At 44.1% G+C, this 22,721-nt stretch overlaps 1 protein-coding gene across 1 annotated transcript in view; it reads right to left on the reverse strand.

The window, feature by feature from the left end:
• The window catches only part of ZFP91 (ZFP91 zinc finger protein, atypical E3 ubiquitin ligase), a 119,877-nt gene that overhangs the window by 78,142 nt on the left and 19,014 nt on the right, over window positions 1-22,721 (reverse strand). The window contains 3 exon segments of the mRNA XM_033920160.1: window positions 4,569-4,605; window positions 7,243-7,455; window positions 19,126-19,154. Coding sequence (XP_033776051.1) covers window positions 4,569-4,605; window positions 7,243-7,455; window positions 19,126-19,154 — 279 coding nt within the window.

Below are 22,721 nucleotides of genomic sequence, written 5' to 3' on the forward strand. Positions count from 1 at the left end.
AACCAACATCTCTTTCTCCACGAGTCCAACTTATTTCCTCTATCCTCCACCCCTATTGGCAACATGTCTCCCTCTCTCTCCTTCCTCTGTTAGATCTTGCATCTCTCTGTTTTTCCTCAGGGACTCTCACCCTCTGTCTGCATCTGCCTCCTGTCTTTCCACTTTGGTCCAGGCCTCTCTCTCTGTCTTTCTTCTGCTTACAACCCTCCCCCCTCTCCAATGTCCAGCATTTGTTCTTTCTTCCGGGTCTTTCTCTGCCTCTCTCTCCTTCCTTCCTCCCTCCCTCCTTGGTCCAGAATCTTTCCACCTCTCTGCAGTCTCTCTCTCTCTCTCTTCCTCCTGCAAACATTTTGAGTCCTCCCACCTTTGCAGCAGGGGAGGGAATGAGAGAGCGAGGGAGACATGTTGCCAATGGGGGCGGAGGAGAAAGGAAGAAAAGTTGGACTCTATAGAGCAGTGGTCTCAAACCCGTGGCCCACCAAGTACTATATTGCGGCCCGCAGTCTGTACTAGTGCTGCTTGCTCTTTGCAGCGTCCTCCGGCTTCCCCTCTGGCATCCCGCTCTTACTGCCGGAACAACCTATGCGAATGCCGGACATGGGGATGTATTGGAAACCGGAGGGGACAGATATTTCATATCCCAAAAGACTGAATGCTCAATCATCTGAAAACCTTGTTATTCTCAAAAATGTAACTCTTCCTCCCTCTCTGATTATTCTAGTCCTCTAAATTTCCTCTTCATCCTTCCCTCCTCTGGAGTTCCTTTCTACCCTAACTCCTGTTAACCGTGTCGAGCTTTGCGAATGTAGAGATGATGCGGTATACAAACCTAAGGTTTAGTTTAGTCTAAACCCTTTTCTTTTGGTAAGTGGGTTGAAAGTTTGGTGGGATACTGTTCCAATGTTTGCTGAACCGGCAAGGAACTTCAGGTATTATGGGTTTCATCTTCTTATTTCCTACAATCACATCTGGGACCCTAGTGTATCCATTCTTGATGGCATCAGCTTTAGCTGGGTTTCTTGATTCGAATGGGTGCTGTATTTGTTTTTAAATTGGTGTGCTTTATTGAAGGATATTTTAATGCCTGTTGAAGCAGCTCAGTTTGTAGTTATTTTGGTAGGCTCTATCAGTTAGTCCTACTTTAATTAAGATTACGCTTATTAGTGTCAGACTTTCTATCTGTGTCCAGTTCATCTTAAATCTTTTTCTGTTGGTCATAATTGTAATATTAGAAGCTCTAAGTGAGCACAATTCTGACAAATATCTCCAGCATGTACTGCATCTTTAGAACTCACTGATCTGACCAAACAAAAGTCTACTCCTGATAAAACTGAGAAAAGCGACCTTCAATGTGAGGAAGCTCCAACTGACTCCTAGTGCCATTGGTTCTTTAGGAGCAGCTGCTGCTCAGAAACTAGAAGCCTGAGGCCACCTGGAAATGGAACTGTTGTAATGAGGGTGGTAGCCCTGGGAATATCTTTGAGAGGAAACATCCTGCAGAATCCTGATGAAACCTGCAGGAGAAACAAAAATTATTACAAGCCCCACCCATTGGCTGTTGAGACCAGCTCACAAGGAGAGACTCACAGCAGCGCTCAGCCACACTGGACATAAGGTCATCCAAGCCTTTAGCAAATAGAAGATGGCCCTTGAAAGGAAGTCTGTTTAGAGTAGCCTTGGAGGAGGCATCCCCCACCCAATTACGGATCCAAAGAGTCCAGCAAGTAGACACTGTATAAATTGACCTTGCTAAGAACTTGGATGAGATTATAAAGGACGCCTGCTACATAATCCACACCATCCATAATGAACAGTGGACAGGAAGGAATGTCCGCAGAGGACACCGCGCAATCTAGAATCATAAAGGATGTCTGCTAAATAAATCCACACCATCCATAATGAATGTCCACAGAGGAGACATTGCACAATCTAGAATGACAGGCTCGAGCCATAAAGGACATGGCCACTGCTGCTTTGAGACCCAAAGACGCCACTTCTAAGATCTTTTTCAACATAATGTCCATTCTGCGATCCTGAGAATCCTTAAGCATCACACCCCCTCACTAGGAAGGGCTGTGCACCTCATGACCTGCGCCACAGCGGAATCCACTTTATGGTGTTCAAAAGCCTGCTAAAAATCAGGCACCAGCGGCTAAAGCTTCAACATAGCTTTAGAGGACCGCAGAGAGCTTTCCTGGAGAGTCCCGTGCTTGAATCAGTCCAATAAGCTGCGGATGAGATGGCAAAAAAGGAAGACAGTACCTTACAGTGGTCCATGAACAAAACCTGAGAAGTGGGAAGAGGATCCAGCTTGAGTTCCTTTAGAACATCAGCAATGAGAAGAGAGACAGAACTATGCTAAAAGAGCCTGGGTACTGCAGGATCATTTCCGGACTCTCAGGGTGACTAGACCCAGCAATGGTATCAGCTGGATCCAAAATAGAAGCAGTGTCAGGAGATAGCATTGGCATAACATTAGAATGGCAGCTGATGCAATCGAGGTCTGCCATGGTAGGACGAGAGGACTCCCAAACAGAAAGCTTCGCCAATGGTGTAACAGGCCAAGATGGTTCTCCTGCGCCCTCCAATCGTGATGAACATGCAGGGTCCATAGAAAAAGCTTTCTAGAGAAGCTGAATAAATTCAGGCAAAAGTCACACCCCACATCCATAGCAGGGAGCTATTGAGACACACGAACTCCACCAGAGGAGTCCCCAGACTCAGAATGCTAGCGTTTTGCACCAGAAGCCAATAGAACTGCTGGAGAATATTTGAGGTCATGTAACGTATGGCCACATAGTTTTCAATGGCGAACCAATGGAGAAGATTCATTTGAGTATATACTCGGGACTTGTGATCAGTCATCCAAATGACAAATTAAATTTAATGTGGACAAAAGCAAAGTGATGCATAATCCAAATTATGGTCCACCTTAAGAGGTCAGCACCCAAGTAAGAGAGATCTAGGTATCATCGTAGACAATAGGCTGAAACCTTCCATCCAATGTGCAATGATGGCCAACAAAGCAAACAGGATTATAGAAATTATTAGAAAAGATATGGTAAGTAGGACTTCAAATATTATAATGCTTCTGTAACACTCCTTGGTGTGCCCTCACCTTGAGTACTGAGTTCAGTTCTGGCCACCATATCTCAAAAAAGATGTAGCAGAATTAGAAAAGGTTCAAAATAGAGCAACAAAAATTAGGAAATACTAAAGAGATTAGGGCTCATCAGCTTGGAAAGAGAGCTGAGGGGAGATATGATTGAAGTCTACAAAATCTTGAGTTGTGTAGAATGGGTATAAGTGGACTGATTTTACACTGCATCAAAAATTACAAAGACTAGGAGACACTTAATGAAATTACAGGAAAATATTTATTAATTCAAAGTATACTTAAGCTCTGGAAATCATTTCCAGAAGATGTGTAAACAGCGGTTAATGTAGATAGGTTTAAAAAAAAAGGTTTGGACAAGTTCCTGGAGAAAAAGTTATAGTATGTTATTGAGACAGACATGGGGGAAGCCACCACTTGCCTTGGCATCAGTAGCATAGAATGTTGCTACAATTTAGGTTTCTACCAGGTATTTGTGAGCTGGATTGGCTACTATGGAAACAGAATAATGTGTTAGATGGATTATTAGTCTGAGACAGTATGTTCAGCTCGAGTAGCAGTTATATTGAAAAATGTTGATAATGCAAGGGTGAAATAAGGCCTCTAGAGCCACATAGGTCAAAAATACAAATTTGATAAAAATATAAAAAAGAAAAATTAAGATGCACAAACAAATAAGGTGTAAAATGAAGAAAAACAAAACAAAAATAAAAACCAGGAAGGAACCAAAAAAGTTTGACATGCTAAGTATTGAAATAGATAACCTCTCTGCTCTGTGGAAAATGAGAGACTGCAAATTCTGCGCTTGAACAGAAATGCACCCATACCTGCATAGTGGGGGCTCTGCTTAAAAGATTTAAAGAGACAGTGAAGTTGGCAGTGTCCACAACGGGCTCTGTGGAGGATGTCACCCATTTGTGAGAATTTAATGCCTAATTATCCTTGGAGAAGTACTACAAAAGTTATTTCCTTACAGTTGCCCTTTCCACATTTTCTACAGCACACATTGCCCTTGTTCTATGAAGGGATTTTTATTTGCTAATAAGCTCTCACAATGTAAATTAGTGTACTTCAATGCAAGGCCCAAGGGCCAATGGACCTTTGTGACAACCCTCATCATCATTCTGGCTTTTTCTTTGTCTCTCTAACCAAGGGGGGAAGTGGATAGGAGATAGAGCCAAATGCTTGAAAGTAAGGAAAATGCCCATTTCTTTGAAGAAACGTCTAATAAACAGTCTGAAGGTGTCTAGTGGTGTGGATGTCACTGACACACACTGATCTGTAAGTTTGTGATCTCACATGAGAAAATATTTGGCAACTCTCCTTCAACTCATTGGATCAAAAGTGGCCCTGACTTAAACATCAGTGACGATCACCAATGTAAAATGCTCTGTAGGTGACACCCAATCTCAATTATTGTTCATACTAAAAAATTTACAGATCATCCGCTTACCTGATTCCAATTACTGAAGGATGAACCTCAGTGATCTCTAAAAAAGAAAAATGAGGGTTTAAAGTCTCTCTTTCTCTCTCTCTTTGTACCAGTAAGTAATTGAATAGAATGAAAAATAAATACAATTTTATAAATGCAATTAGATACTATGGTGAAATTTTAACTTACCTGCTAATTTCCTGTCCTTTCAGCAGTCCAGACAAGTGGATTACCATATTTCCCCATGTATAGGCCTCAGGAAATGCTGATTTAGGTTTTAAAACTCTTGTTACTAGCCGTGGCTTATCTAAGCGTTTTAAAACCTAAAACGGGCCTATACAATGGGGTGACTGGGGCGGTAAATACCTTCACTGGCTGCCGCCAGCGGTGCAAGGCAGTAGCATTCTTTTCATCATCCAGCTGGCCCCACGCTGCTTCCTCAAAGCCTGCATCAGTGCTTGCGGGTCTCACGAGTCCCGCAATGAGGCAGGAGGCAGCCGTCCAGGAGGGAGCTTCAGGTACAGGAGACTCCACAGCTGATCTTCCAATGGGGCGGCTTATCTATGATATCTTTAGATAGGCAGCCCCATATAAGGAAGCTGCACCCATTGCAGGGGATTGTAAAACCCATGTATAGGCCGCGGCCTATACATAGGGAAATACAGTATGTTTTTCCTGCTAGTAGATGAAGACAGAGATTTAAAAAGCTCACAACTTATCTCATTCCCCTTACATTGGTTAGCTACAACCTATAGATTGTCAGCATACTTTGTCAAATATAAAACAAAGTAATTTGTTTTTTGGCTTCTAAAATACTACAACCAACACAGATACCATCAAAAACCTCACTCCATGTCCACTAATGCAAAAATAAGAGAGTCCATTACACCAAAAACATGAGTGTTCTGATCTTGGCCATCTGAGAATTATCATTGTGATTATCCTGGGTGTATTCTGATCTGATCTTGCATAACTAAAGTAAATGAAATTAAAAGGTAAATTTAAATTTTGCTTTCCTTATTGTCCTTAATAGACCAATCCAGTCATGTGGGATGTGCACAAGATCTACCCTGGAAGACGCCGTGACAACTTCCAGAATTCCTGTACACCATGTGGGTCTCTCTTCAATTGATGTGGTTAAAGAAAACAAGAGATTAAGATGAGGGATACTGCCTTACTAATCTTCTCTGGCAATCTACCTGGACTCCTGTGCCTTTAAGTGGGCTTGCCAAACCCATGAAACCTTCAACTCTTTCTCTTGAATCTGCATCAGGTCTTATGAAGACTTGACTAAAAAAGCTCCTAGAGGCATTTACTTGTCATAGATCCATTGAGGAACCCTTCACCCCTCAAAGATATCCCCTTCTCAGTGTACCATTTCTGCACAAAGATCACCATATACTCATATACAGTATACAGGATCTCAGACAAGAAGAAAAGCTAAACTTTTATGCAAAGACTCAGTCTAATCACCAGAGTCCCCTAATGCTCTGGTCATTTGGCATACCTGACTAAGAAATTATTCTTTCTTCCCAATGGCCTACCTACCTCAGCTGAAGCAATAGTTCTCTTTTTCAATGGCCCTTAGATCAGGTTGATATGTCAGCGAGACCAGGGTAATTTCTATTGGTTATCTAACATCATATCCTATTCATTCTGGGAAGATAGTTCCCTCATAATCATGGCTACCTGGAGATCAAGAAGGTCATATTTTGAATGGTTAGAAGTAGCGAGAACAACTGTGGGGTGGGGGCTAAAAATGGGATCCCCATGCAGACTTTTCCCCATTGTTGTTCAAAGAGTTATCAAGAAGCTTGTCCCATTTTTCATACCCTCCATCATAAGAGTGAATACTTCTAAAATCACAGCCTACTGACCAGGATGGCCTAGAGCAGTGATCTCAAACTCAAACCGTTTGCAGGGCCACATTTTGGATTTGTAGGTACTTGGAAGGCCTCAGTTAATGTCTTATTAAAGAAATGACAATTTTGCATGAGTTAAAACTCTTTATAGTTTATAAATCTTTCCTTTTGACTAAGTCTTAATAATAATATTGTCATTTATAGCTAAAGAGACATATGATCAAGAAACGGTTTTATTTTACTTTTGTGATTATGATAAACATACCAAGAGCCTCAAAATAGTACCTGGCGGGCCACGAGTTTGAGACCACTGGTCTAGAGGGAAGGTTTTAAGGACTTTGATATAATGGGTAATGCATGTAATATACTGCCTTTTTGTGGTACAACTACAACAGTTTACATATTATATTCAGGTGCTTTCTCTGTTCCTTCTGGTCTTGCAATGGAAGTTCACATGACATGCTTAGGGTCAAAAGGAGCTGCAGTGGGAATGGAACTTGGGTCCTCTGGATTTCAGTCCACTGCACTAACCATTAGGTCAGTGTTTCTCAAATGGTTAGCAAAAAAGACTGAATTGAACTAAAAAAAAAAACACGGAGTAGAAATACGAGCTCCTACCATCTCGCTTGTAGAGAGACAACTGAGGAATTGGAGGATAGCCCAGATGGATGGCAGGCAGAGCAAAAGAATGCTAATGAAGCTCTCTACAAGAATTCTCACAAGAAGGGATTGACTACCCACACGTTCGGGAATGGAGTGTCTGTCGTACTAGAAAACCTTTTCTCATTTTATATGTTTCAGTTTCCTTCTCTTGTCCTCTTTTCAGTACCCACCATACTCAAGCTGTTCTGGCTCTGGTTCTGACTTGCAGATGAGTTGCAGGGTGCTGGTTCGAGACCTTGATTTGCGTGAGTTTTCTGCATCATAAAAATGAGAAGCAGCTGGATTTCTAGAGTTATTTCGTCTGCCACGAGTGCCACGGGAAGATTTCATAATGGAGGCTTCATGCACAAGAATGGCTGATATATCATCTTCCTGCTTTGGATCTACAGAAGAAGAAAAAAAAGCCACACACACAGACATGAGGATGTGAAAGATTCTTTCATGCTCCAACAAAGACGATACAAGGGGCATAACAGGCAGTGTTCTTCTAAAACACTTTTGTATGCAACCTAATAGCTGTTAATTCTAGTACTGAGTCAACTATTTGTAATACAACAGCAATACAGTTCAGGCAAGATAAATGGTTGCACAGTACCTCAGTGGAGGAGAACCAGGGAAGCGAGATTAAAATCCCACTATGGCTCCTTGTGCATCAGATACAAAACATATTGTAAGCCCTTCAGGAACAGGAAAATACTAACTGTACCTGAGCATAACTGGTGTATTCTCAAGATCAAATTCTCCAAGGACAAACACATCTGCATCAACAATGTAACTCAAGGACTATGAGCCACATCGAGAGATGGTGATTTCAGACCAAGGAAGGAAAAGTATACACACTTATTTCATTTTCATATGGCCAAGTATATTTTCTTATCCTGCTAGATCAGTCCAAACAAGAGGTTGTGCCACCCAACCAACAGATGTAGGGATACAACACGAGCTCTCAATGACTATCGTTACTATAAAGAGTGATGCAGACCTGGAACTTGCCAGATAGTCATAGTTTTGTCTGGTGCAGTTTTTAAAAAAAAATTTCAAAACCATTGATTTCTTATTCTAGTGATCAGACATCTTAAGCACATGAATAGTTTATACTTGGATAGGGATAGGATATATGTATAATATTGTCAATTAAGTATTGATCATTGGGGGGGGGTATTTATTCTTATTCTATAAGATTATATGATTGTAATTTCATGTGTTTTGTAAAAATTGATTTAATATGTGTATCTTCACTTGATGTACGAGATAAAAATGAATAAAGATTTATTAAAAAAAAATTTCAAAACCGTCTATAACTAAGCGGTTAACAATTAAAACATTCACAGTAGTTCAAAGGGCAGTACATTTACAAAATGCATTCAGTTACATTCCAATCACATAATAATTTAACCCACTTAGAATAATATCATTGGGGAGGTCCTAAGAACTGGGTTGCGGCCCTCGAGGAGGGACTTTGAGATCCCTGATATAAGAGGACACCAACATCTTCATTTTAGATCAGGGGTGTCGGAGTCCCTCCTTGAGGGCCATGGTCCAGTCGGGTTTTCGGGATTTCCCCAATGAATATGCATTGAAAGCAGTACATGCACAAAGATCTCATGCGTATTCATTGGGGAAATCCTGGAGGCCCGACTGGGTTGCGGCTTTCGAGGAGGGACTTTGAGATGCCTGAGTTAAGGGGAACGGTTAATCAGCTGGTTGGGTTGGTGGTCAATGGGGAGTAGGGTTATGGATTGAAAGCTATATCAAAAAGGTGGGTTTTCAGGCTGCTTTTAAACTAGGGAAGGGGATTGACGGACAAACTCGGGTCATTTATTCCAGGCATAGGGGGTGGGGCAGATAGATGAAAGGAACGAAGTCTGGAATTGGCAGTGGAGGAGAAGGGTAACGCTAAGAGCAGCTGATCTGAGGAATGGCGTTCTCTGGGAGGTATATAAGGAGAGAGGAGAGATATTGAGGGGCAGCAGAATGAATACACTTGTAGGTCAGCAATAAGATCTTGAACCCTATGTGATAGCAGTTAGGGGAGCCAGTGAAATGACTTAAAGAGAGGGGTGGCATGAGCGCATCAAAAGAAACAAAGTACGATACAGGGACACAAGAAAATGCTGGGGCTGTTCTCCCTTGAGAAGCGGAGACTTAGAGGGGACATGATAGAAACCTTCAAAATCCTGAAGGGCCTAGAGAAGGTAGATAGGGACAGATTCTTCAGACTGTGGGGAAACACAAGTACTAGGGGGTCACTCGGAGAAACTGAAAGGGGACAGGTTTAAAACAAATGCTAGGAAGTTCTTTTTTACCCAGAGGGTGGTGGACACATGGAATGCGCTTCCGGAGGTTGTGATAGGTCAGAGCACACTACAGGGGTTCAAGGAAGGTTTAGATAGGTTCCTAAAGGATAAGGGGATTGAGGGGTACAGATAGATGCAGAGGTAGGTTATAGACATGGTCAGGAACCAATTCACAGGTCATGGACCTGATGGGCCGCCGTGGGAGCGGACCGCTGGGCGCGATGGACCTCTGGTCTGACCCAGTGGAGGCAACTTCTTATGTTCTTAACTCAATGAGTTTACATGATATCCACCCCCACATTCCAGAGTTCTTATTAAATACTAGTCTTTAAGCCCGGGTGCTGTGTCTGTCTTTCTGTCTGTCTGTGTCTGTCTTTCTGTCTCTCTCTTTCCTCAGCTGTACACCACTACCACCCCTTGCCTGCTCCTCCTGTCCAGCAGCAGTCCATCTCCCTTCGTTTTATCTCCCCCCTGTCCAGCAGCACCTCTTCCCTGCTCCCAAACCCCTGTTCCTACCCTCCCTCCATCCTGGCCTCCTGGTCTCTTCTGGCCCACCGGCACGAACCGCTGCTTTTCATTCGCATCTGCCCTCCTTTTCAAAGCCTTCCTCTATTTCTGTCTGTCTGTCAATGTCCCTGCCCACTGCCTGTCTGTTTATCATGCCCCTTCTCCCACCTACCTCTTTTTTGGTTTGGTTTTTTTTTTGGGGGGGCAACCGGCACACAGTAACCGCTGCTGGATACAATAAACCGTCATGCGCCCATGCTCCGAACGTGTGCATGGGCCAAACACACATGCGCCGCACGCTTTAACATTTCTCTGCCAGCCATGGAGCTACGGATCACGCAGGTAGGAGTGCGCATGTGCACTTAGGGTTTTATTATTAGTAACGCCTACCAACACAATTTCAAAGAAAAGCCTCCACAATCAATTGTGTCTTCAACATCTTTCTAAACTGTAAACAGTCAGAACAGGTCTTCAGGATGGCAAGAAGGGAATTCCAAAATTCTAACATTGCTGCTCTAGATTTAGCCTATCGAACAGTTTTCTCCTTCATGGAAACTAGTCTCAAAGCACCCTCCGACCTTAGTGTTCTCCTCGGCTGATACACTTCCCACAGATTTTGAAAATTCAATGGCACAAATCCATACAAGCTCTGTTTGCGACACTGAAAGCCAGTGCAGTTGTTTTAACACAGGAGACTGTCCAGCAGTAACCGTTTGGCGAACCACCAATTGGCCTTCCTACAAAGAGGACGCTCTGATCAGCCAGTCGTCGAGGTACTCATGGATCAGCACACCCAATGAGAGCAGATGGGCAGCCACCACCATCATGACTTTGGTGAATGATCTGGGCGCCAACACCAACCCAAAGGACAGCACCGCGAACTGGAATTGCCTCCCATGAACATGAATCCTCAGGAACCTCCGATGATCTGGAAAAACAAAAAATCGAGATGTGGAGGTACGCTTTCGAGAGGTCCAAGGAAGTCAAAAACTCCCCAGGTGCCACTGCTGCCGCCACTGAACGCACCGTTTCCAGCTGAAAACACGGAACTCGCAGGAAGGCGTTCACTGCCTTCAGGTCCAGAATTGGTCTGCAATCTTCAGAGCCCTTCACTGGCATGATGAAGTAAATCGCGTATCTCCCAGAGCCCAAGTCTCCCTTTGGAACAGGCAACAAGAGGGCATCCGTGGAAAATCAGGGGCGGGAAACTACGAGGTGACACCAGGAAATTCTTTTTCACTGAAAGGGTGGTTGATCGCTGGAATAGTCTTCCACTGCAGGTGATTGAGGCCAGCAGCGTGCCTGATTTTAAGGTCAAATGGGATCGACACATGGGATCTATTCACAGGGCAAAGGTAGGGGAGGGTCATTAGGGTGGGCAGACTAGATGGGCCGTGGCCCTTATCTGCCGTCTATTTCTATGTTCTATAGCCGCCAGATCCAACAACCTGCTCATCGTGGCTCGCACCTTGCTGACCCTGTCCGGAATTCTCACAGGAGGAGATAGGAAGAATTCTGATGGAGGCCGGAAAAACCGTAGTCAAAGGTCTTCCCTGAGCAAGTTGAGGACTCACTGGTCCGAGATTACCATTTGCCATTCCAGAAGGAAAGCCGAAAACCGCCCCCTCCCTGAATTGGGGAGGCCCCACCAGAGACCTGGCATAGTAATTTTCTCTAGGGAGGGGAAGAAGGCCAGGAGTAGGAAAACTGTTGGTACACTGCACCTCCAAAGCGAGGACTGGAGGGAGCTCTGAAACGTTGTCCTGTCGCCGGGGATCCTGCGTACTGAGAAGTGCACCAGAAGGGATGAAAATCCAGTCATCCCACACCCCTGGTTGGATGAGGTCTAGAGCCAGGGAGCACCTCAGGCTTATGGACCTGAACACTAGCCATAAGGCCATCCAAACCCTGGTCAACCAGGATCGAATCTTTAAAAGAGAATCTGCTCAGTGTAACCTTTAGATAAAGTAGCACCTGACCACTGGTGAATCCAAGTCATTCGCCGAGCGGAGCCTGAAGAAGCTCCCCGCTTCGTTCAAGATGCTACAGAGTGCATCTGTCACAAAATTCAGACATGCCCATGCCACAAGGAAGTGGCCGCTGCAGCTCGCCTTCCCACTGTAGAGGAAACAGAAAAACGCTGGAGATCAAAATGCACTCTTCAGTCCAGAACATCTTGTAGGACAATCCCTCCATCTGAGGATAAAGAGGTACGCTTGATGACCTCAGCCACAGCTGAATCCACTGTCAGCGGGACCAGTCTCTAGTTGAAGTCCGATGCCAGGGGTTACAACTTTGCCATGTCCAAGGATAATGGAACCCTCCATGGACTCCTAGACTTCTAACAGCACTTCCGCCAAAACCGCATTGTCCAGCAAGGAGGCGGACAGCAGAGGCTCAGAACTCAGAACTGTACATTCTGCTGGAAACGCATGGTCCGAAATCAGGTTCTGTGTTCACAGTGACCTAGAAATAAAGACGGGCAGGCGGCTAGTCTTGAAGAGCCGGCACACAACCTGTCGATCCGCAAGGTCTCGGAATCCATTGTTCTGGGTATCACCCAGATCCACTAAGTTAGCCACATCTGCTGATGCCGCCGAAGAAACAGGCGACAGCAAAGGCACAGACACCGAAGTAGAAGCAAGGACGGGGACGAGCCGCATGCTTTCTGGTACCCCAGCAAAGGAACAAATCATCATGCTGGCATCTAAAGGTGGAACAGACTGTTGCACTGGAGTCTGAGTTGGGGAAATAGGCAAAGCTTCTTTTATTCTTTCTAGGGGTTTTTTTTACAGCCAGATACCTCAGAGCCCAAAATCTGGGGAAAAACAGTCACCGGCGGCCAGAACCACTCTGTGAGTCTCAGATCTCACAAGATTAGCAGACTGAGGAGACTTTTCCCAGAACTGGGCTTGCGTTTTGCAAAAACGCCATCCGCGCAGTTTAGGAGCCCTGGACGCAGCAATTGCGATTCAGGTGGAATTAAAGGGTGTTAGGGCCTCTCAGGAGAAGGGGAGTACGGCATCTGCACACGTCTCACCCTCTCTCACGACCCGCGGTACACGGGATACATGGCCACGAATCTGGCCGCCATCTGCTGCACCTAAGGCATGAATCTATGCTTATGATTTATCTTTAATCTTATCTATTGTTTTGCCTTTTGTCTTTGTTTTGTTCTATTTCTATCATTTAAATTTCTCCAGAATTCTACTGTTCAACGGCTCCCCCTTCTGCTTCTATTCCTTTCTCTCCTCTCTTCTACCTTCCAAAGTATTTAGATCAATGCTGTCTTGTTAAAATGTTTATTTTATTTTTATTTTTCCTCTAACTCTACTTTTCACTTCTCTATTACCCTCCAGGTACTTTAGTTAGATTGTGAGCCTTCGGGACAGTAAGGGAATTTTTCAAGTACCTTTCTTATTTCTAATCTTAATGTATATTTTCTGTAAACCGCTTAGAACCTAACGGATGTAGCGGAATATAAGAAATAAATTACATTACATTACATTACATCTTGTCCTGAGATAGAAATCTGTGAAGTTTGGAGCAAAAACGAAGCTTCTAAGTCTAAGAAATATACTTTTAAAAACTATGAAGAAAATCCAAGATGTGCTGATTTTGCATTAAAAACACTCAGGGAAAAAAGCAGGAAAACATGAAAAACAGTGATTTTACAATTTTACAGGTGGGGGGCCCAGTGCATGCAGGGAAACCACCCAAAATTCCAATTTCAGCACCCTCCAAAATCAGCAAACTATGTGACTCACAGACAGCTCTGATATATGTGCTGCAATACATTTCAATGGCAGCCAGCAATACACAGTGCAAGCATAGGAGATCCTGAGCTAGAGAGGTTCTCTTGGTCCCTCTCTAGCTCAGGAGGCATGCCTTCTACTTCTGTGGGTGGCACTTTATCTGTAGACGCTTTCAGCAGCACATGTGGGAGTCGATAATGTCAATTTGTACCTTTGCTTAATCTTTTGTAAACCGCATAGAACTTCACGGTATTGCGGTACATAAGCTGTTATTATTTATTTATTTTATTTATCTTCATGGCCACGGCACTGCACAGGAAGACTCCTCGATGGACATAGGACACTGCATTGCGTTGTCAGAAAAGACTTTGACCTCTTGGCCCTCCAGAAACTTCTGGAATCGCACCAGAGTCAGCCGAATGGCTCGCAGCTCCAGCTAGTTGATCGACCATTTCCAACACCACTAAATGGAACAACCACTGCAGTAGGCATCCTAGCTCCAAAAGCTGGCATCTCTCATCACAACGACCCAGGAGGCAATCCTTGCAGAGTGACTACGGGAGAAGCTATCCGGCCATGCTGCCCCAGGCCTCCAGAGTCCAGGGAAGACAGGCCTGTAACAAATCCTTGCGCAGAGCCCAGCGAGAGAGTAAGGCACACTGGAGAGGACACATGTGCACTCTCGCCCAAGGGAGCACATCCAACGTGGCTGCCATGAACCTTAGGATCTCAAGACTGTCCCACACCAACAGAGCTGGCTGCATCAGGAAGGAAGAAATCTTGAGAACACAGCTCCTATCTGCTTGCTTCTGGAAGACATGACGTGGCCCACTGATGTCAAACAGAACACCCAGATATTCCAAAGACTGCATGGGCATCAAACTGCTCTTTCTGCAGCTCACAATCCAACCAAGGTCCTCCAGAACGTAGATCACCGGATCAGCTATATATCTACCCTTGGCCAAATAAGGAGCCATTAACAAGCAGGTGTCCAAATACTGCATATACTCGAATATAAACTGAGGTAACCTTTTTTCCCCCCATAAAAGGAGGAAAAATGGTTGACTCAAATATAAACCAGGCAGGTTTAATATTCAAGTGCACAGTCTTGCCCTGCCCAGCTCTGCTCCTTGTTCCCCCTCCCTGGCTGCTCTGCCAGGCTCTGCATCCAGCCTCCTTACTCTCTTCCCTCCCCTGCCAGTCTCTGCACCTAGCCCCCCCCTCCTTGCCACTCTTCCCCCCCTCCCAATGCCTTGCAGGCCTCCATTGGGCCTTCCGTGAGACCCAATGGTCCAGGGTAGGCCAAGACAGGAGGGATCCCTCCCACCTCCTGCCTAACCGTTTCTAATTATTTTTATCTCCCTCCCGCCTCCCTCGTATACCTCAAGTATCCCTGGTGGTCCAGCAGTGAATTGCAGCAAGAGTGACCTTACTTTGCTCCTGTCTGTGCAGAACCACTAGCTGATTGGCCGCCATGAGCTCAGATTAGGATCGAGCAGTGCTGGAACAGCGGCGAACTGAGAAGACAACGTGCCCATAGAAGCAACGTCACATAGAGACAGATCAGAGGCAGAGTGGGATTGTACAGAGGAAGAAATAAATATGCCATAAAGTCTGAGAAGGCCCTCGGTTCCTGGAGCAGAGAGTCACCCTGAAATGACAGAAGAATACATTTCTTAGGCTGCGGAAGGGCCGTAACCTTGCGCAAAGAAATATCAGCCATGTCGAGCCCCGAAAACAAAACAGAGCACCTCACCGGTCTAGCCAAGCATCTAGTCACCTGCTTAATCAGGAGAGAGGTTAAGCTTTGCACTGCCACCACTCCTGGTTGCGACACATGGGACATAAATGCTCCAAAAGGTGCCTAATTTGTGCAATCCTGGCAAGAATTCACACTAGGAGAGGTCAAGGTCTCCATCCCAACATGTTTTGAGGCAAAAATTGGAGTTTTGAAAAAGCAGGGAACTCTTGAGAAAAAAAAGACAGCTAAAAATCCAAAATGGCCACCACTAAGAACATTCATGTCAAAATCACAATATTTTTCACATATAGTAAACTGCAAAATTGGTGATTTTAGGATTTTCAGGTGGGAGAACACAGAGGGACATGCAGAAACCCTCAAAATTGCAATATTCAGAACCTCCACCCCAAGTCACCTCACAGGCTGTGACAACTTTTACTTACTGTGACCTGTGCTGGAAATGTGCTGCAGCCTGTCTCAGCTCTCTTACAGTAGCTGGCATCAGAGAACCACTATCTCACGCTGTGATGCTGATCTTCGGGCTGTCCACCCCTGCGGACCGATGGACACACTCAAGTACGGGCAGAAGCGCAGAACGCAGCTAGCACCCTGTAAGACACTGCCAAGTCTCCTAGGTATGCCCAACAGCCTATGCTGAACTTCATCTGACAGTAGGAGAAGCGGGGATGGCCCGAACTTCTTAGAAGCAGATGCAAGCTGACTAACAGGTACCATCAAGGATTAGCCTGTCAGCTGCAGACCGAAGTCTGTGTTCTCTATGCAGGCAGAGCTGAAGAATCACTCTGAGCACAAGAAATCCCATAAAAAGGGACGAAAAACACCAAATAAAATAATAAAAAGGGGAAAGCAGAACAAGTACACTCCTGCTGGCATGTGTGCAGAAGAGAAAAACTGCAGGTGGAGCTAGAGAGCACATTGAAGTAAAGCAGAGTCACAGAAAAAATCCAGATTGGATTCCTTCTGCACATGGCATGTAGCCATTGGGACACAACCCATTTGTCTAGAATGTTTCACCTATCGCACTGGAAAGAATATGTTCTTCCTTTGGAGACTGTTGAAGTAATGATTTCACTTTTAAAAGTAGTAGCTTCTTCTACTGGCACAGAAAGAATATTCTCTTCCTTTGGACTCATTTGTTCCGAATTGTGAAATCATTTGGGACCCCAAAAAGCAGGAAAGCTTGTTTTTGTTTTCCAGATTATGAATAAAGAAGAAGGTGAAGATGGAGTGATCTACAGACAGTATTTTAAGTTTTTTAATGTGTGGACCTGGCTAATACCTTGTTTCCCTGAAAATAAGACACTGTCTAGTATTAATTTTGGGCCCAAAAAATGCACTATGTTTTATTTTTTTCATGTACAATTATCATCTCTCCCTTCCTCTCTTACACCTCCCAATTCTTCCTCTCCTCTACCCCAATTCTTCCTCTTTCCTTTCTCTGCCCATGTGTAGCATCTTTCCTCCCCTCTTACCCATCCTCTTGTGCCTTCCTTCTGCAGCCTTCCCCTACCATCCCCTTGTACCTTCCCTCTTTCTATCCTTCTGTCCCTCCCTCCCATGCCTTGTGCAGCAGAACCTCTGCACAGCTTCAAAACCTCCCTTCCATCGCCCCCTGTGCAACATCTTTCTATCCCCCCTGTGCCATCAAACCCAACTGACAGTTCCATCTCTCCCTCCCATTAGAACGCCGCCGACCACGAGCCTGATATACCCGAGTACCTTGCAAACGGCAACATGCAGCAATCTAATCAGGCTGCTTTGTGGCCTTCACCCGCCCGTGCGTTCTGCTGCATCACTGATGATGTCATCAGCAACGTAACAGAGGAACGCTCGGACAGGAAAAGACCACAAAGCAGCCTGATTAGATTGCTGCATGCTGCTGTTTGCAAGGTACTGTATATCAGTCTTGCGGTCAGCGGCGTTCTAATGGGAGGGAGAGCTAGAAGTGTCAGCGGGGGGTACAATGGCACAGAGGGGCGCTGCTGCCAGCAACTAGGACTTATTTTTGGGGTAGGGCTTATATTAAGACCTACCCTGAAAATCATGCTAGGGCTTATTTTCGAGGAAACACGATAGTCCTAAGGTGTTTTTTTTAAAGATATTTTGTTCAGCCATATCAGTTAACATAGATCTTTAAGCAAATACAAGAATACATATGCTATAATGTTAAATTAAACTAAACTAAACCTTAAGCTTATATAACACATCTTCTCTATAAAGACAGAGCTTGGCACAGTTTACAGGAAATTTAAAAAGAAGAAAAAACATAATAGTGATTGTAGAGAATAGCGAGATTTACATTTTTGAGAATAGCCAAGTTTTCAGATGTTATTGTTTTGGTTAAGTAAAACTATTTACATTGGTAAGGCAATAATTATTTTTCTGCTTTCAATAAAGTACAGCAGAAAAGTCCAAATATGAATGATTAACCTATTAAACTGGAAAGTTTATCTTGCAATAATTTCATAATTATTTATCTATGTATTTCTAATAGTATAACCAAAACAGTAATTATTTGATATAACTGTAAAAGTAATCTTAAAAGTTATTTTTCAAGAAATAATATTAAGATTATAACAGCAATAAAGGGCTCCTTTAACGAAGCCGCATTAGCGGCTTTATCGCACGCACCTTTTTAGCGCGTGCTAACCCAGCCAAAAAACTACCGCCTGCTCAAGAGGAGGCAATAGTGGCTAGCGCGGCTGGCAAATTAGCACATGCTATTACGCGTGTTAAACCGCTAACGCGGCTTCGTAAAAGGAGCCCTAAGTCTTTCTGACTAGTGACTTAAATTAAATCCACCCTGCCTCAAAGCAATAGCTAAGGGGACATGAGACCAAACCGAGGGCTCCACCTCATGGTTGCAATGATCTTCACTGGCAGGTCAATGACGAAAAGGGCTGCCACTCTCACCAAGAACAGAACTGTTGCAGTGGCACTTCAGTGTTCATCTCCTAAGTTCACCCAGGAAAGAAGCAGGCACAGCAATTCTGCCAGTGGCTCCTACCAGCACCACCTCACCATGCCCCAACATCACTGTGGCTGAAAAACTTCTCCCCCTCCACTGAATTCATTGCCCACAGATGCCTAACTGGTCTGCTATCTGCTGTGCCCCACACACACACACATACACGTAGCTTTAATTCCTCTGCAAAATGCTAAAGAAAAAGTCAAAGCACAGCTGACCTGTTAAAAAAAAATATTTGCAAATGCACCACTGGAAGGGGGGGGGGGCACATTTTCACATACACACAAACACTCTCAACAGGAACCCCCAAGGCTCTTGAGGAAAGAACACATAGCAGCTCAGTTAAGGGTAAAAGCCATGTTCTGAACCCTACGAGAACTATGGTCAATAGACTGAAACCTGGGGGGTCAGAACCAACACAAAACTGCTGTACCATTTACCCCAACTCTCTGTTTCCTATCCGCCAGCCAGGCCTGGACCGAAATCCACAAGCAGAAGCCAGGAGCTGTGAGGAACACATCCATCACCCTGCTGGAGATAGAGTATACTGATTGGCCAGGTGGCTGTGCATCCAATAAGGCTGAGGACAACTCAGTTCTCTCTATCTCCACCTGCTGGTTGATGGATATAATCCCAACTAGTCTCTGGATTCATCTGTTGTTGATGATAAGGAAAGAAGCAGTTTGCAGATAAGAGCTCTTTTACTTCTATAACACCACACTGAAAAATGCACAACACAACGAAGAATAAAAAGGTGGATTTACCTTTATCCAGGGACTCTTTTTCCACATAGCTGCAAGGAAAATAAAATAAGTTACAGTGCAATATGCATGTCTCACATGTGAAACAGAGTTACTTCAGATAATCTTAGATCTTTTGAGTCTTCTAAACACCAACCATGTGAATTAAGTTCAGAACAAACCATTGAGAAATGTTTAAGATTTAAAAAATTCCAAATTTAAACCACTAGATACTCCTCTGGGAATTCTGTGCAAACGTAGCATTGTACAGAATTTTTCCTCTGTACAGAATTCTACAAAAGCAAATGATTAGCAGCACAGACAGTGGCATCACTCCTCTTCTCTACCTCAACACCTGAAAACACCTCACCCCTGCCCCCAAAACCACTCCCTCCCTCCCCACACCCAGAACCAGAACCACAAAACACTCATCATACTCTGTAGCTCCTCAACATTCACTGCTGTTCCTGCTCAATACATGACAAAGAGAAGAGCAGCAGATCAATGAGTTGCATTTCCCTCCTATGCTGAGCCTGACTTCAAATTTGAATACTACAAGACACCATACAGTCACAAGCTCAGATCATTTTTGTATGTGTATATATATATATATATATATATTAGTTTTTAAGCCCGTTACATTAATGGGTGCTAGAATAGATGTGTCTGTCTGTCTGTGTTTCTTTATCTCTCTCTCTCCTTGGCCGCTGTCTGTATCCTTCTGTCTCCCCCCCCCCCCCGAGCAAAGCTGTCTGCCCCCAGGACACACCTCCCCCCCAAAGCAGCCCCATTTCCCTCTCTCTCTCCATGGCCCCTTCTGTCTCCCCCCCAGCACACCCCTCCCCCCAAAGCAGCCCCCTTTCCCTCTCCCTATCCATGGCCCCTTCTGTCTCCCCCCAGCACACCCCTCCCCCCAAAGCAGCCCCCTTTCCCTTTCCCCCTGGCTCCCGGTATTGATTCCCTTCTTACCCTCCCAACATCCAAGTGTCTTCTGGCCTGCTCCTCTTCACCAAAGCAGCCTGTGATCGTGGTGGCCGGCTTTAGCGAACCTCGCAGGCTGCTCTTCAACTCGGTAGCACGTTCCCTCTGACGCGATCCCGTGCGTCAGAGGGAGCGTGCTACTGAAGCTGGAGAGCGGCCTGCGAGGTTCTTTAAATCCGGCCACGATTGCAGGCTGCTCTGAAGAGGAGGATCAGCGGCGGCAGCGGCGAGTGAGGGCGGGAGGTGACACGGCGACTCCTTCTTCTGCACGGAGGTGGAGAGCGGCTTGCGAGGTTCGCTACAGCAGCTGGCGAACCTCAGCAGGCTGCTTTGAAGAGGAGCGGGAGGAAGGAGTCGCCGGTGTCTTCTGCACAGTCACGCGCAGGCGCCGTGAGGACTGGCACAGAAGCACACCTCACGGCGCTACCGCTCACGAATTTTCAAGAGCGCATACACCTCTAGCATTTTATTATTATATATAGTTCAAAGAGACAAACATCATAGCATCAACTAGACGTTTGTCTATATTCATATATAAAACAAAAGCTGCGGCCATGCTTCCTGATAGAGAACTACAACGTAGGTAACATGGAACCAGCAATTAAAGGTAATATTCTTCTAAGTTATTGTTTTTTATCAAGTTGGAGAACTTCAGAATGATTTTTGTTGAAAAATTATTAGAAAAAGTATTAGTATATTCTTTTTTTTGTAATATTCTTTATTCATTTTTAACACTTTCAATAAGTAAAAACAGTAAAGAAGACATTTGCAATTGAATAATACTTAATACTCTTATATGACTTAAACAAAGTAAAATCCCTCCCCCATCCCACGTTATCAATCAAATTATTCACTGGTATTTATGAACTTATAATAAGAACCCTATAAAGATCTAGAATAATTGCTTACATCTACTACTTATGGGGAATTTAGGAAACGCCTAAAAACATATCTGTTCCCAAAGTACTTAGGCAACTAACCTCATCTCACAATAACTGATCCCTAGAGCTGTTAATCACTAGTTTCTAACTTTGTTAAATCCACTCAACTTGTAGCATCTTTCAATCAATGTTAACCGGCAGAACATTGTTAAATCCATTCAATCTGTAACATCTTCTAATTATTGTAAACCGCATAGAACTTCACGGTCCTGGAACGATTGAACACGAAGTTAAGTTATAAAAACCACATTATTATTTACCTTTTGTTCAAATTCACTCTTAAATCACAGAAGAAAAGCAATGAATCAGGAAGCTCTATTTGAATCATCAGCAGGAACTATTTTGTAACAGAGAGCCGATTGTCATTCAGTGCGGAACTGCAAACTGTTTTAGAAAACCTAATCAGGTACCCAGCTAAAGTGGTCGCCTAGTCACGCAGGGGTAGCGCATTCGCGTATCCTTCAGCGAATGCTCGGCAGGTTGAGAAGCCGTGGCTGTAACCAGGTTAGAGGGTAATCGGGAAGCTTTTTAGCAGGCTAGTGAGTGTGAGGAGCAGCCGGGATCGCAAGGAATTGCCAATTTCTGTCTCCGACTGTTACAATTGGGGCCTCTGGAGACATGACTCCCTTAGTTGTGGCGGAAGTTATTTTTATGTTCAAAGCCGCCACGGTGGCTCATCTCAGGATCCCCGCCTGCGTCGACTCGTGAGAGGAGCCACGGCGGCGGCTTTGAACTTAAAAATAACTTTGGCCAGAACATTACCTTGGGGGTCCGATGAACTTACAAATAACTTCTGTGTGCCGTTTTCCCTTCCAAGCTAATAGAACCCTAAGCGCACATGTGCTCTCCTGCCTGCCATGGACATACGGATCACGGAACACGCAGATTGGAGTGCGCATGCGCACTTTATTATAGTAGACTATTATTATTATTATTATCTATATATTAAACATTTATAGACTGTATATCAGAACCTCAAAAAATACCCTCCCCCCTCCCATACACTCAAGAAAATTAAGAATTCATTCTAGAAGCCTATATTCCCACCCTCCCCTACCCCTGGATATGCATTAATGTCAACATAAACAAACTATAATAATTCTACAAAAGACATCAATGGCCCCCATATTAATTTGAAATTTTTTGAATTCTCTGACAAATCAGCATTCATTTTCTTATATTTATAGATTAAACATAAATTTGCCCACCAGAATGTAAAGTTAAGTCGGTCCCAATTTTGTGTAATTAATTGTATGGCTGTACCCGTCATAATTTAAAAAAAGTCATCTTTTATATTTGTCTTAGGGATCCTTTATATTTAACACAGTACCACAAATCACAACTTCATAAGTCAAAGGGATCTAGAATATTATTAATATGACCCCAAATCGACTTCCAAAAAATCAGAATCATAGGGCAATAAAACAGTAAGTGATCCAATGTTCCCATGTCTAGATGACAGTGCCAGCATCTATTACACCTTGAATTATCTAACTATTAGTATTAATATATTCTGCTGATTGCATTTTTTGCCTCATAGAGGGAATTTCTTGAAACAGCCTGTGGCGAAACACAGTCCTATGCCGTAATATGTATCCCTAGCCGCGTTTGCAAAGATGAGTATTTACTTAAAAGATAAGCACTTTATAAGTATGCTTATATATAAAAAATAGCTAACTGGAAGGCAACAGCAAACAA

Source organism: Geotrypetes seraphini, chromosome 14 (assembly GCF_902459505.1).
Source record: "Geotrypetes seraphini chromosome 14, aGeoSer1.1, whole genome shotgun sequence".
Classification (NCBI taxonomy): Eukaryota; Metazoa; Chordata; class Amphibia; order Gymnophiona; family Dermophiidae; genus Geotrypetes; species Geotrypetes seraphini.